Source organism: Argopecten irradians, chromosome 3 (genome assembly GCF_041381155.1).
Source record: "Argopecten irradians isolate NY chromosome 3, Ai_NY, whole genome shotgun sequence".
In the NCBI taxonomy this organism is placed as follows: Eukaryota; Metazoa; Mollusca; class Bivalvia; order Pectinida; family Pectinidae; genus Argopecten; species Argopecten irradians.
In genome coordinates, this window is record NC_091136.1 from 36,295,729 (window position 1) to 36,311,637 (window position 15,909).

Below are 15,909 nucleotides of genomic sequence, written 5' to 3' on the forward strand. Positions count from 1 at the left end.
TCACATTGATGGACTTCACTACCAGCTACAATTACTCCCATAACATTACAGTCGACTGGTCAGCCGTTATTTTATCAGACGCTATTTTGCTGACTGTTGACTCTCATTTCCGAAGGGTTATTTCTTTGATGCAGCTTCCGACGTCAGATGAAGGCAGATGGAAAAGTGCAATAATATCAATATTTATACCTCCAACAGTGATAACATTGATGTGTACTTACAGTTTTGGTATTAATTATCCCATTTATCTAGGAAAACCATAACTTGAGGCCTCATAAAATAGTATTTTAGCGGATTAGATATGATGAATCCTTTCCGTAACATTTTGACCAAGTTTTAAATATGGCGGCCGGTTACTGCAAAAAACGGAACGTGAATTCAAGCGGGCATAATGCAAGTAAAAGTAAAGGCAGATCAAGCGTTTGGGGACTTTGCAATTCGTTTCTTCTATTTAGTTTACCGACCGGATCGCTTTCATCATGAAGTTTTGTCTGGGTCACGAAAGTTTACATTAGGAGATGTAAATATTTATTTTTGATGGATACGTTAGGAGATGTAAATATTTGTTTTAGATGGATTTTACGGCTGATTTTGTCAAAATACTTGTTGATTTATGAAAAAGAGGTAGGTATTTGACATTGATGTTACCCTCAGCATCGGGTAAATGGCCTATCGGAAGTTAGAGGTTAGACACGACTTAATGTTCCAAAAGTGTCTCGTCGTGCTATATCTCTAACATTGTTGGAGTAATCACATATTAGATGATAGAACAAAAAACTGCACCCTGTTGCCGATTGTGTTGCAAGCCCCGATGTGATCCACATCGGGTACTTTCAGGCTGATAAAAATATATTTTTCGGATATTATCCGTATGTAACTGTACTGTTCTGACAAATATGATTAATATTTAATTCACAAAACAGCCGATTATAACATTTCCTCAACTATTATTTTGAAAATCCAAAGCCAACACAACACACATATAATTCTGGTCAAATACACAACCATGTTTGAACACTCAACAAATAAAATGTTTTTGAAGTTTAAAAAGGCAATAAACTAAAAATAAACATTGTGAAACTGAAAAAAATGTAAAGATGCTCCACCGCCAACAGAGCATAAATGATATTCATCATTTAAACAAGAATTAGTGTTTAATCGTGTATACATCAGTCTAATTAACACAAAAAACAATATAAAATAATTTTTTTTCCTTTTGGTCATGCACAATCAGTACTTCATTCCATATAGGATATAGTGCCACAGATTTTTTTCGGGATGCAATTAACAATTTTTTTATATTTTTAACTTTAAGTAAAATTAGAAGCTCAAACTTTTCAATGGCGGTAATGGTGTAAAGTAAGTAACTTTTGTAACTGAAGAAAAATACTAAATCATCTGCTGTTGTTTTTGATAGTGAAAAAATACCATTTGTCAGCGGTGGAGCATCTTTAAGTATTATTTGGAAGTTAAAAACTCTGTAACATTCTATTTCTTTCATTGTAAAAAATTGTTGGTCATTCCTAAAGGGTAAACTGCCATATTTGGAATGCGAGACTTTCTAATGAAAATCATCATGGCAGCCAAGTGAGCCGTGTCGAAGATGTGAGCCATTCTAATTTGCTTACAATTTAGGCATGGAGGGGGTAATTTGATAATATACAATATGTAACTGAGGATATGTACATCAATGAAATTGACATCACTACAGTAACTATACATGTAACATGATATATGTTGACAATTTTAGATGATGCAAGCGCTGATCTACCTGAAGGCCTTTGCTCATCTTTCAAGGATACTGGTCATTGCTCTAAAGATTCTGCCTGCAGCCATGAACCTGAGGTATACACTGATCAATGTTTTAAAATGGGTTAAATTGACTGTAATTGCAAAACGTAAATAAATCTTATCTTTCCTAAGACCATGAAATTATAATGCAAGTGTTAAATACAAAATTTATAAACTTTTACACACAACCTATATATTTAAGGTAAACAAGAGCTTACAATGGCTGCTGTCCATCTTGATCACTCTAATTGTTGATACTAGGTGGCATGGTTACGTCACTCATACACTAATGTGTAGGATAGCTTTTTAAGAAATCAATGTCTATAACTTAAAATGATGTAAAGATTTTAAGATCTTTACACCATAAAATACTCATAGAACTGAATAACAAAAGGACACAATGGAGATATCTTCACTTTCTGTTTTTTAGGATCTTGCTGATGTAATGGTAGAAAAAGGTTTTGTTCCAATGGCAACTGGAGATGTTGAAACTGATAAGAAATTGGGTAAGAAGTCTAAACCTTAACAAATTATTTATTAGCTTGTTGGTATTTTAAAGCTCTATTCTATATATTATTATACTTTGGTAATTTCTCAGTTGTACATTTCAATATACAGGAAAAGTATATGTTTCTCATTTCATTTCAGCCACTTTTTTTTTTTTACCCCAGCCAAAAAAAGCGCTCATAATTTGTTAGTTAAAGTACAGAAAAAACGAAAGATGGCATTGCATCTACGTTTTAAGTACCTGTAAATAATACCAGTTTCATCAGAATATAGTTATCTATTTCAGAATCAGCCAATATCTGATCTAGTCTGACTATTATATTCTTGAATTTGATGATTTTTACTTTGCAGCTTTAGGGATAGTTCTGATGAACTCTGGAAGTCTTGAGGATGCTATCAAAATTCTTCTCAGCGTAATAAAGGTAAGACTCTATACAAATGTATACATAATAATATAAGAGAAAATATTTAAAAGTGATCAAGAGTTGAATATCTGAGTTTATGCTATTAATTATATTTATATATCTGTATATGATATACAGAAATATTCATCCCTATAAATCTTTCATTTCTATTTTCTAATTTCTATTTTAGTTTTGCCAATAAGTTAATGCAAAGATGCTGTTGTTAAATGACTAGCAAAATGAGATTCAGTATCCAGTTTTGATTGTGTTTTCAGGATAAACCTAATGCAATGGCAGCTTACTACATACTTGGAGTGGCTCATGTAAGGAAAGGTGTCAAGGTGTGTACCATATTGTTAGCATTTTACCTTTATCTTTTGGGTTTTGATTAAAAAAATGTCCAGGAGGTCTAAAATTGATATGTGAAAGTGAGGATTGTCATATGTCAAATGTTTCTGCATGTCATTTTATAGACAGAAAAATATCAATGATTTGATTCTGAGCTGTATTTATACCAGCAGAAGAATTGACAAATTCCTAAAAACATTTCTGTTGTCCAGTTTCTAGCAATGGGCCTTAAATCTGAAGCTTGCACAAAGTGCCATAATGAACATATCAATTTCCTGAGGCCGAGATATAACAATTCATTTCTACTTTTATTTTCTCTGTGTGTGGATAGATAGCCAGTTTGGTTTTGCCACTGTCGTTTTATCGTATATGTTGTAGGAGAGAAGTAATGCCATCAGTGTGTGGATAGATACAGTTATAGCCAGCTTGGTTTTGCCACTGTCGTGTTATCTTATATGTTGTAGGAGAGAAGTAATGCCATCAGTGTGTGGATAGATTCAGTTATAGCCAGTTTGGTTTTGCCACTGTCGTTTTATCTTATATGTTGTAGGAGAGAAGTAATGCCATCAGGGTGGGATAGATACAGTTATAGCCAGTTTGGTTTTGCCACTGTCGTTTTATCTTATATATTGTAGGAGAGAAGTAATGCCATCAGTGTGTGGATAGATTCAGTTATAGCCAGTTTGGTTTTGCCACGTCGTTTTATTTATATATATGTTAGGTTTTGCCACTGTCGTTTTATCTTATATGTGTAGGAGAGAAGTAATGCCATCAGTGTGTGGATAGATACAGTTATAGCCAGTTTGGTTTTGCCACTGTCGTTTTATCTTATATGTTGTAGGAGAGAAGTAATGCCATCAGTGTGTGGATAGATACAGTTATAGCCAGTTTGGTTTTGCCACTGTCGTGTTATCTTATATGTAGGAGAGAAGTAATGCCATCAGTGTGTGGATAGATACAGTTATAGCCAGTTTGGTTTTGTCACTGTCGTGTTATCTTATATGTAGGAGAGAAGTAATGCCATCAGTGTGTGGATAGATACAGTTATAGCCAGTTTGGTTTTGCCACTGTCGTGTTATCTTATATGTAGGAGAGAAGTAATGCCATCAGTGTGTGGATAGATACAGTTATAGCCAGTTTGGTTTTGTCACTGTCGTTTTATCTTATATGTTGTAGGAGAGAAGTAATGCCATCAGTGTGTGGATAGATACAGTTATAGCCAGTTTGGTTTTGCCACTGTCGTGTTATCTTATATGTTGTAGGAGAGAAGTAATGCCATCAGTGTGTGGATAGATACAGTTATAGCCAGTTTGGTTTTGCCACTGTCGTGTTATCTTATATGTTGTAGGAGAGAAGTAATGCCATCAGTGTGGGATAGATACAGTTATAGCCAGTTTGGTTTTGCCACTGTCGTTTTTATCTTATATGTTGTAGGAGAGAAGTAATGCCATCAGTGTGTGGATAGATACAGTTATAGCCAGTTTGGTTTTGCCACTGTCGTGTTATCTTATATGTTGTAGGAGAGAAGTAATGCCATCAGTGTGTGGATAGATACAGTTATAGCCAGTTTGGTTTTGCCACTGTCGTGTTATCTTATATGTTGTAGGAGAGAAGTAATGCCATCAGTGTGTGGATAGATACAGTTATAGCCAGTTTGGTTTTGCCACTGTCGTGTTATCTTATATGTTGTAGGAGAGAAGTAATGCCATCAGTGTGTGGATAGATACAGTTATAGCCAGTTTGGTTTTGCCACTGTCGTTTTATCTTATATGTTGTAGGAGAGAAGTAATGCCATCAGTGTGTGGATAGATACAGTTATAGCCAGTTTGGTTTTGCCACTGTCGTGTTATCTTATATGTTGTAGGAGAGAAGTAATGCCATCAGTGTGTGGATAGATACAGTTATAGCCAGTTTGGTTTTGCCACTGTCGTTTTATCTTATATGTTGTAGGAGAGAAGTAATGCCATCAGTGTGTGGATAGATACAGTTATAGCCAGTTTGGTTTTGTCACTGTCGTGTTATCTTATATGTAGGAGAGAAGTAATGCCATCAGTGTGTGGATAGATACAGTTATAGCCAGTTTGGTTTTGCCACTGTCGTTTTATCTTATATGTTGTAGGAGAGAAGTAATGCCATCAGTGTGTGGATAGATACAGTTATAGCCAGTTTGGTTTTGTCAGTGTGTGGATAGATACAGTTATAGCCAGTTTGGTTTTGTCACTGTCGTGTTATCTTATATGTTGTAGGAGAGAAGTAATGCCATCAGTGTGTGGATAGATACAGTTATAGCCAGTTTGGTTTTGCCACTGTCGTGTTATCTTATATGTTGTAGGAGAGAAGTAATGCCATCAGTGTGTGGATAGATACAGTTATAGCCAGTTTGGTTTTGCCACTGTCGTGTTATCTTATATGTTGTAGGAGAGAAGTAATGCCATCAGTGTGTGGATAGATACAGTTATAGCCAGTTTGGTTTTGCCACTGTCGTTTTTATCTTATATGTTGTAGGAGAGAAGTAATGCCATCAGTGTGGGATAGATACAGTTATAGCCAGTTTGGTTTTGCCACTGTCGTGTTATCTTATATGTTGTAGGAGAGAAGTAATGCCATCAGTGTGGGATAGATACAGTTATAGCCAGTTTGGTTTTGCCACTGTCGTGTTATCTTATATGTTGTAGGAGAGAAGTAATGCCATCAGTGTGTGGATAGATACAGTTATAGCCAGTTTGGTTTTGCCACTGTCGTGTTATCTTATATGTTGTAGGAGAGAAGTAATGCCATCAGTGTGGGATAGATACAGTTATAGCCAGTTTGGTTTTGCCACTGTCGTTTTTATCTTATATGTTGTAGGAGAGAAGTAATGCCATCAGTGTGGGATAGATACAGTTATAGCCAGTTTGGTTTTGCCACTGTCGTTTTTATCTTATATGTTGTAGGAGAGAAGTAATGCCATCAGTGTGTGGATAGATACAGTTATAGCCAGTTTGGTTTTGCCACTGTCGTTTTATCTTATATGTTGTAGGAGAGAAGTAATGCCATCAGTGTGTGGATAGATACAGTTATAGCCAGTTTGGTTTTGCCACTGTCGTTTTATCTTATATGTTGTAGGAGAGAAGTAATGCCATCAGTGTGGGATAGATACAGTTATAGCCAGTTTGGTTTTGCCACTGTCGTTTTATCTTATATGTTGTAGGAGAGAGAAGTAATGCCATCAGTGTGTGGATAGATACAGTTATAGCCAGTTTGGTTTTGCCACTGTCGTGTTATCTTATATGTTGTAGGAGAGAAGTAATGCCATCAGTGTGTGGATAGATACAGTTATAGCCAGTTTGGTTTTGCCACTGTCGTTTTATCTTATATGTTGTAGGAGAGAAGTAATGCCATCAGTGTGTGGATAGAGACAGTTATAGCCAGTTTGGTTTTGTCACTGTCGTTTTTATCTTATATGTTGTAGGAGAGAAGTAATGCCATCAGTGTGTGGATAGATACAGTTATAGCCAGTTTGGTTTTGTCACTGTCGTTTTTATCTTATATATTGTAGGAGAGAAGTAATGCCATCAGTGTGTGGATAGATACAGTTATAGCCAGTTTGGTTTTGCCACTGTCGTGTTATCTTATATGTTGTAGGAGAGAAGTAATGCCATCAGTGTGTGGATAGATACAGTTATAGCCAGTTTGGTTTTGCCACTGTGTCGTGTTATCTTATATGTAGGAGAGAAGTAATGCCATCAGTGTGTGGATAGATACAGTTATAGCCAGTTTGGTTTTGCCACTGTCGTGTTATCTTATATTGTAGGAGAGAAGTAATGCCATCAGTGTGTGGATAGATACAGTTATAGCCAGTTTGGTTTTGCCACTGTCGTGTTATCTTATATGTTGTAGGAGAGAAGTAATGCCATCAGTGTGTGGATAGATACAGTTATAGCCAGTTTGGTTTTGTCACTGTCGTTTTATCTAATATATGTTGTAGGAGAGAAGTAATGCCATCAGTGTGTGGATAGATACAGTTATAGCCAGTTTGGTTTTGCCACTGTCGTGTTTATCTTATATGTTGTAGGAGAGAAGTAATGCCATCAGTGTGTGGATAGATACAGTTATAGCCAGTTTGGTTTTGCCACTGTCGTTTTATCTTATATGTTGTAGGAGAGAAGTAATGCCATCAGTGTGTGGATAGATACAGTTATAGCCAGTTTGGTTTTGCCACTGTCGTTTTATCTTATATGTTGTAGGAGAGAAGTAATGCCATCAGTGTGTGGATAGATACAGTTATAGCCAGTTTGGTTTTGCCACTGTCGTTTTATCTTATATGTTGTAGGAGAGAAGTAATGCCATCAGTGTGTGGATAGATACAGTTATAGCCAGTTTGGTTTTGCCACTGTCGTTTTATCTTATATGTTGTAGGAGAGAAGTAATGCCATCAGTGTGTGGATAGATACAGTTATAGCCAGTTTGGTTTTGCCACTGTCGTTTTATCTTATATATTGTAGGAGAGAAGTAATGCCATCAGGTGGGATAGATACAGTTATAGCCAGTTTGGTTTTGCCACTGTCGTTTTTATCTTATATATTGTAGGAGAGAAGTAATGCCATCAGGTGTGGGATAGATACAGTTATAGCCAGTTTGGTTTTGCCACTGTCGTTTTATCTTATATATGTTGTAGGAGAGAAGTAATGCCATCAGTGTGTGGATAGATACAGTTATAGCCAGTTTGGTTTTGCCACTGTCGTTTTTATCTTATATATTGTAGGAGAGAAGTAATGCCATCAGTGTGGGGATAGATACAGTTATAGCCAGTTTGGTTTTGCCACTGTCGTTTTTATCTTATATGTTGTAGGAGAGAAGTAATGCCATCAGTGTGTGGATAGATACAGTTATAGCCAGTTTGGTTTTGCCACTGTCGTTTTATCTTATATGTTGTAGGAGAGAAGTAATGCCATCAGTGTGGGATAGATACAGTTATAGCCAGTTTGGTTTTGCCACTGTCGTTTTATCTTATATGTTGTAGGAGAGAAGTAATGCCATCAGTGTGTGGATAGATACAGTTATAGCCAGTTTGGTTTTGCCACTGTCGTTTTTATCTTATATGTTGTAGGAGAGAAGTAATGCCATCAGTGTGTGGATAGATACAGTTATAGCCAGTTTGGTTTTGCCACTGTCGTTTTTATCTTATATATTGTAGGAGAGAAGTAATGCCATCAGGTGGGATAGATACAGTTATAGCCAGTTTGGTTTTGCCACTGTCGTTTTATCTTATATATTGTAGGAGAGAAGTAATGCCATCAGTGTGGATAGATACAGTTATAGCCAGTTTGGTTTTGCCACTGGTCGTTTTTATCTTATATGTTGTAGGAGAGAAGTAATGCCATCAGTGTGGGATAGATACAGTTATAGCCAGTTTGGTTTTGCCACTGTCGTTTTTTATCTTATATGTTGTAGGAGAGAAGTAATGCCATCAGTGTGGGATAGATACAGTTATAGCCAGTTTGGTTTTGCCACTGTCGTTTTTATCTTATATATTGTAGGAGGGAAGTAATGCCATCAGGGTGGGATAGATACAGTTATAGCCAGTTTGGTTTTGCCACTGTCGTTTTTATCTTATATGTTGTAGGAGAGAAGTAATGCCATCAGTGTGGGATAGATACAGTTATAGCCAGTTTGGTTTTGCCACTGTCGTTTTTATCTTATATGTTGTAGGAGAGAAGTAATGCCATCAGTGTGTGGATAGATACAGTTATAGCCAGTTTGGTTTTGCCACTGTCGTTTTTATCTTATATGTTGTAGGAGAGAAGTAATGCCATCAGTGTGGGATAGATACAGTTATAGCCAGTTTGGTTTTGCCACTGTCGTTTTTATCTTATATGTTGTAGGAGAGAAGTAATGCCATCAGTGTGGGATAGATACAGTTATAGCCAGTTTGGTTTTGCCACTGTCGTTTTTATCTTATATGTTGTAGGAGAGAAGTAATGCCATCAGTGCTATGCGAGACTTTACAGAAGCAATAAAAAGAAGTACAACACAGTTTGAACCATTTGCCAGACGGGCAGAGGTAAATATGGCATATATCAATAATTTAGAAGAATGTTGTTTAGCGTGAAGAGGGCTAAAATATTTGGTACAGGTTGCTGTGTTCTTCTTTGTTATTAATTGATATTTATTATAAACAATAGTTGGAATTTTATTGTAAGAAATGTCTAGGTATCACTGTCTAATATAGTATTCTTTATGTACAGCTACATTTGGCTCTGAAGGATTACGATGAGGCCCTGCGGGACCTGATTCGGGCTGAAGAGTTTCACCCTGACAGTAAAGTTTACTTTATGAGGGGAATTATTCATCTGCTCCTGGAGGTAATGTAACATATACAACATAACAGTATCTTATTGATTTATAGATTTTCAAAATTCCACATGAATTTGTGGTCCAATACAGAATATTTACTGTCGTGTCGGCCTTACCGCTGGCAAAATAAATTATTTGATACCTCGCCATTATCTGAGGAGTTTATCTGACAATGTTCTAGAGTATGATAGGCAATATAGCTGCGCCCGATAAAAAAAAACATGTGTGGGAGATCTTATGCTAAAGCGGTACTGACGGACGGTAAACTTTGTCATGAAATACTTGATCTTCATTATAAAGGAATATCTTTTCATGAGATTAGTAAGAAAAACTTGTGTGAGGAGAGGAGGTTGTCACAAGATTATAATGAATGTGACTGCACAGGGGACATTTGACTCCATCACCTGTTCATCGGAACCCAAGCAAAATTACCAATAAAGTCATACAGCTTATAGAATATGAGAAAGTAAAGCAACCTTCAATAAACAGTCATGAAATAATGACCCGTTTATTGGAGAGGAATGTTCAAACGGCGCAAACAGTTCCAATGGCCAGTAGAGACACAGAAATTAGCAATGATGCGAAAAGTTATCCAGTCTATCCCGGCTGAAACACTGACAGCAGATCATGAAAACCGCATGACCGCATTTATTGCTTGAGCTATGAACTTCATTCCACAACAATTGCACTTCTTTGAAGAAGTGTCTGTTGTAAAAACTGCAGGTAATAGAAAATATGGACACACGTACCCTGCAGTTCTATGAATACGGTAATACCCGATGAGTTCAGGATAGATCTATCACACATATCACACGCTATAAGCCACCCCACCAACCAATCAACTTGTGTCTAGCATTATATTGTAACCCAATATGCAATAGGTATTGTACAAGTTATGCAGCGAGTACGTCACTGTCTGCATCAACGGTTAGGCTGTCACGACAGTAATTTGAACCTTTTTCCCTTATTTGATTGGCTAGTTTGCAAATAGCACTGGGGTGGAGGAATAATGGTCCTGGAGATAAAAAAACTTTTCTTTTTTTTATGACAAATTAAGCATTTCTGCCTGTATTTGGTTGATATTTGCACACCAGTCGAAGGCCAGTGACAGAGTGTTAGCCACTTTGTCGACTTAATATATATTTTATTATAGTGGTTCGTGTTTTCTTAAGATCGGCCAATAATTCAAATTTCATTTAAATACTAGATACTCAATATTCAATTTTAAATTTGTTAATCTAACATTTTGAACGTTTTCCTGTCTGTTTACAGAATTTTGTTGAAGCAGAAGATGATTTCAAGATGAACCTGAAAAATGAGGATCACTTATATCTTGCATCTTACTATCACCTGGGTTTGGCGTTATACTATAGGGGTAAAATCCGAGTAAGTGACATGTTTCTCATATAAATAGAATTTGCTACGAAAGTAAAATTGGAAAAAAAACATAATAAAAATAAATTTGACATCTTGTGCTACTTGTAATAATTATGTATGTATTGATTAGCTCTTTTGTCTTTTTTTTTCAGAATGCTATAGAAGTTTTCAAAGAAGTTTTAAAGATAAAACCTGATTTTGTGGATGCTTCTACAAGTTTAGCACAAGCATTCAGGTAAATTGAACCCTATTGACTTTTAGTTTAAAAGAAATCCTTGAATTCCATATCTCATGTTCAGTTTGAGGCTACAGTAGCTGTTAATTTGCTTACAATGGTAGCTTTGTGATGTAAGTTTGAAATCTAGGTAGAGTAGCCAAGTATTTGCAGTACTTGCAGTTGTATAGTTTTCTCCAAAAACTCTGGTTTTCCTTTACCATCAATACCTTGCACATATTTGAATGCTGCTGTCAGGAGAACACAAAACTTTCAAAATCAGACCAAATGTAAAAAATTTAACTGTACACAATGATATGTTTTTTGTGTAGACCCTTGATAATCCGATCACTTGTGTTCTTGTGTCAAACAATCCAGATTGCTAATTTTCCGGACTACCAGATTCAGTGTGTGTAGTCAATAGTCAATACTTTCGTCTGAATGATGAGTTTTCCGGACTATCAGTGTCCGGATTATTGTGGGTCCACTGTAAATGATTTCCATTCACTGTCATCACGAGGCATCTATTCAGTATTGCTATCTGTATTGTAGAGAGTTGGGTAATCTGCGAGCGTCCCGTGGTAAGTTTAACCACTCTCTCAATGTCAACCCTAGTCACAGCCAGACACTACAGCTAAGAGGAAACATGCTTTACCACAGTGGAGAGACTTTAAAGGCTGCACAGGATTTTAAAGTAGGCACACTTTCTCAGAGAATTTTTATTCATGGAATATAAGAATGATTTCCATTTGAATCAAAGTTGTGATTCAATTTTATTCCTTGAATTTATTTCTTTAATTACTGATTTCTGAATGTGCATGTGCATTGATCAAAGGATCAAGAATTCAAACCATCAGCATGTATTAAATAACTGATTTAATGATACATTGGATCACTGAAAGATTCCTCATTAATACCTTCATTTTTGTGTTTGTGTAGAAATGTCTGGAATTAGACTCAGAAAACATTAATTGCCAGTACATGTTGGCGCTGTGTGATGCAGCTGTGGGCAGGTTCTACGACAGTGTTAAGGCAACAACAAAAGTAAGTTTATCCAGGATAATAGTTACTGTACTTTTTATACCATATTTAGAGCCAAGCTGGACAGTAAGATATTGATATCACACAAAAAAATCTTTATAGATAACTATCTAGTACACTGTACATGAAAGAGATGGAAAAATTAGAACAACCAATTATTTATCACATAACTGGCCCGTCCAGCCATGTAATACGGCCATGTCATAAATATCGTAAGACACATGTGTAATAACACTATTATGACATCACATATAGATTTGACGTCATAATATGACGTCGCCTGATTGTTTCAGTAGACGAAAATGTCACATCCGAGCCGGATTTCTACTGTTTTATATAGAAACGAAATTTAAAGGTTTGCTTATATTTCTATGAATAAATGTTATGTGATAAATAGAATCTTACACTCGTGACTATGTGATATGAAATTTATCAAACTTATCAAATTATTGAATTGTTTGATAAATTCCGTATCACATAGTCACTCATGTAAGAACCTCTATTAAAGGTAGTTCTGCATATTTTCTGCGTTTAGAATTAACTAAAATCACATAAATTTATACATTGTACATGATATTGTATTGAAAAATCATATAGTAATTTTCCGTCTTTTGTAGGTCATGGTAAAAAATTCCAATGTTATTAGAGCTTCACCAGAGTTTTTGAAAGCACATTATTTAAGAGGTTTGTATCATCTTTAATGTTATTTCTTTATTTAGCTTTTTTAAAGTTAATTCTGGTCTTTTATTAAAATTTGGTTTTTAGGTCATCTGACCCGAACGGTCAGGATGACCTATTGTCATCATGTACCGTCCGTCGTCGTGCGCCGTGCGCCGTCCGCAAACTTTTCATTCAAACAACTTCTACTCAATAACCGAAAGGCCCAGGGTACTGATATTTGGCCTGTAGCATGCTGGGGCAAAGGGCTACCAAGTTTGTTCAAATGAATGACCTTGACCTTCATTCAAGGTCACAGGGGTCAAAAAGGCTAAAAACTTTAAACGACTTCTTCTCAAGACCCAGAAGGCCCAAGGTACTGATATTTAAGATGTAGCATGCTGGGATGAAGTGCTACCAAGTTTGTTCAAATGAATGACCTTGACCTTCATTCAAGGTCACAGGGGTCAAATAGGCTAAATATCCTTTAAACAACTTCTTGTGAATAACTTAGAGGCCTAGAGACCTGATATTGGGCCCGTAACATGCTTGGATGAAGGGCTATCAAGTTTGTTCAAATGAATGACCTTGATCTTCATTCAAAGTCACAGGGGTAAAAAAGGCTAAAATCTTTAAACAACTTCTTCTCAAGAACCAGTAGGCCCAGGGTACTGATATTGGGCATGTAGTATGCTGGGGTGAAGGGCTGCCAAGTTTGTTCAAATGAATGACCTTGACCTTCATTCAAAGTCACAGGGGTCAAAAAGGTTAAAATCTTTAAACGACTACTTAAGAATAACTAGGAGGCATAGAGACCTGATATTGGGCCTGTGACATGCTGGGATGAAGGGCTACCAAGTTTGTTCAAATGAATGATCTTGATCTTCATTCAAGGTCACAGGTCAAATATGCTAAAATCTTTAAACGACTACATTGTGTTGTGCTAATAGTCAGATGACCGTTAAGGCCCATGGGCCTCTTGTTTAATGATTAAATATTGAAAGTTTTGTAGTATAAAATATAACATATTATTATTGTTCAAATATAACAATGAGGATTAGGCACAAGTTGTCACAACTTAGTTTGACTCAGATAGGTGATGTCTCAAGTGGTTTAATATCTCTAGAATAAGTAATAGTTTCATGTTTGACCTAACTACATTGTATACACACACAGAATATGTGCGGTATCTACATTCCCATCTGGATCAGCCCATCCAGGAACTAAAACTCGATGAAGAGTTATCAGAGGAATTCCGGGACCACTGGGCCAAACTTTTACCATTCCAGTTCCGAAATGCATACAAAGAACAGCCAGGTCTACAGCCAGATATAAAGTGAGTGGGTTGCACAAGAATAGATGTAGAGTGAGTGGGTTGCACAAGAATAGATGTAGAGTGAGTGGGTTGCACAAGAATAGATGTAGAGTGAGTGGGTTGCACAAGAATAGATGTAGAGTGAGTGGGTTGCACAAGAATAGATGTAGAGTGAGTGGGTTACACAAGAATAGATGTAGAGTGAGTGGGTTGCACAAGAATAGATGTAGAGTGAGTGGGTTGCACAAGAATAGATGTAGAGTGAGTGGGTTGCACAAGAATAGATGTAGAGTGAGTGGGTTGCACAAGAATAGATGTAGAGTGAGTGGGTTGCACAAGAATAGATGTAGAGTGAGTGGGTTGCACAAGAATAGATGTAGAGTGAGTGGGTTGCACAAGAATAGATGTAGAGTGAGTGGGTTGCACAAGAATAGATGTAGAGTGAGTGGGTTGCACAAGAATAGATGTAGAGTGAGTGGGTTACACAAGAATAGATGTAGAGTGAGTGGGTTGCACAAGAATAGATGTAGAGTGAGTGGGTTACACAAGAATAGATGTAGAGTGAGTGGGTTGCACAAGAATAGATGTAGAGTGAGTGGGTTACACAAGAATAGATGTAGAATGAGTGGGTTGCACAAGAATAGATGTAGAGTGAGTGGGTTGCACAAGAATAGATGTAGAGTGAGTGGGTTGCACAAGAATAGATGTAGAGTGAGTGGGTTGCACAAGAATAGATGTAGAGTGAGTGGGTTGCACAAGAATAGATGTAGAGTGAGTGGGTTGCACAAGAATAAGATGTAGAGTGAGTGGGTTGCACAAGAATAGATGTAGAGTGAGTGGGTTGCACAAGAATAGATGTACAGTGAGTGGGTTGCACAAGAATAGATGAAGAGTGAGTGGGTTGCACAAGAATAGATGTAGAGTGAGTGGGATCCACAAGAATAGATGTAGAGTGAGTGGGTTGCACAAGAATATATGTAGAGTGAGTGGGTTGCACAAGAATAGATGTACAGTGAGTGGGTTGCACAAGAATAGATGTAGAGTGAGTGGGTTGCACAAGAATAGATGTAGAGTGAGTGGGTTGCACAAGAATAGATGTAGAGTGAGTGGGATGCACAAGAATAGATGTAGAGTGAGTGGGTTGCACAAGAATAGATGTAGAGTGAGTGGGTTGCACAAGAATAGATGTAGAGTGAGTGGGTTGCACAAGAATAGATGTAGAGTGAGTGGGTTGCACAAGAATAGATGTAGAGTGAGTGGGTTGCACAAGAATAGATGTAGAGTGAGTGAGATGCACAAGAATAGATGTAACGTGAGTACAACAGAGTACACCACATTCTGATCTATCAGAGTTACTTCCCTTCCTCAGTGTTGACGGAATGAAACAGCCTCATTCTGGTTCCAGGATCATGAAACAATCTAAGACTGAAGTTTATGATTAGCCAATCAAAAATGACTTAACTTTTTGTGACGCCATCTTTGATTGGCTTAGTCTAAACTTAAGACAGTCTTTGACTTCAGATTGTTCATGATCCTGAGACCTGATCTATCAGAGTTACTTTGTTTCTGACGGATTAGAAGGGAAGAATCACTGATAGAGAACGAGTTCACCTGTACTAGTATTAAAATAAGATCTGAGTAAAAATGGGAACAATGGTCAAGTGGTTAAAGTGTCCGATTTCAATCACTCTGGGTCTGAGTTCAAAGATCATGTATGTCTGCTTGTCATGCAGTGAATGTATCTCTCTGTACATATAAGTCAAGTGATACTCTGGGATCTGTAAACTGAAACAAAATTAGTTTTTGCAAAATTGGAAAAAAGGCAAACAACTCCAATCTAAAGCTAAGATCAATGGAGGATCAGCTCATCAGTATGTGGTATACTTGTGTGGGTTGATTGCATGTATGTTTATAAAATG

General features: G+C 36.8%; 1 protein-coding gene across 1 annotated transcript in view; it reads left to right on the plus strand.

The window, feature by feature from the left end:
• The window catches only part of LOC138318423 (tetratricopeptide repeat protein 13-like), a 33,519-nt gene that overhangs the window by 372 nt on the left and 17,238 nt on the right, over nucleotides 1–15,909 (plus strand). Inside the window, exons 2-13 of the mRNA XM_069260759.1 lie at nucleotides 1,751–1,845; nucleotides 2,222–2,297; nucleotides 2,650–2,720; nucleotides 2,978–3,043; nucleotides 9,001–9,093; nucleotides 9,278–9,394; nucleotides 10,659–10,772; nucleotides 10,916–10,998; nucleotides 11,530–11,671; nucleotides 11,917–12,021; nucleotides 12,636–12,702; nucleotides 13,852–14,011. Coding sequence (XP_069116860.1) covers nucleotides 1,751–1,845; nucleotides 2,222–2,297; nucleotides 2,650–2,720; nucleotides 2,978–3,043; nucleotides 9,001–9,093; nucleotides 9,278–9,394; nucleotides 10,659–10,772; nucleotides 10,916–10,998; nucleotides 11,530–11,671; nucleotides 11,917–12,021; nucleotides 12,636–12,702; nucleotides 13,852–14,011 — 1,189 coding nt within the window. The remainder of the gene's footprint in view (nucleotides 1–1,750; nucleotides 1,846–2,221; nucleotides 2,298–2,649; nucleotides 2,721–2,977; nucleotides 3,044–9,000; nucleotides 9,094–9,277; nucleotides 9,395–10,658; nucleotides 10,773–10,915; nucleotides 10,999–11,529; nucleotides 11,672–11,916; nucleotides 12,022–12,635; nucleotides 12,703–13,851; nucleotides 14,012–15,909) is intronic.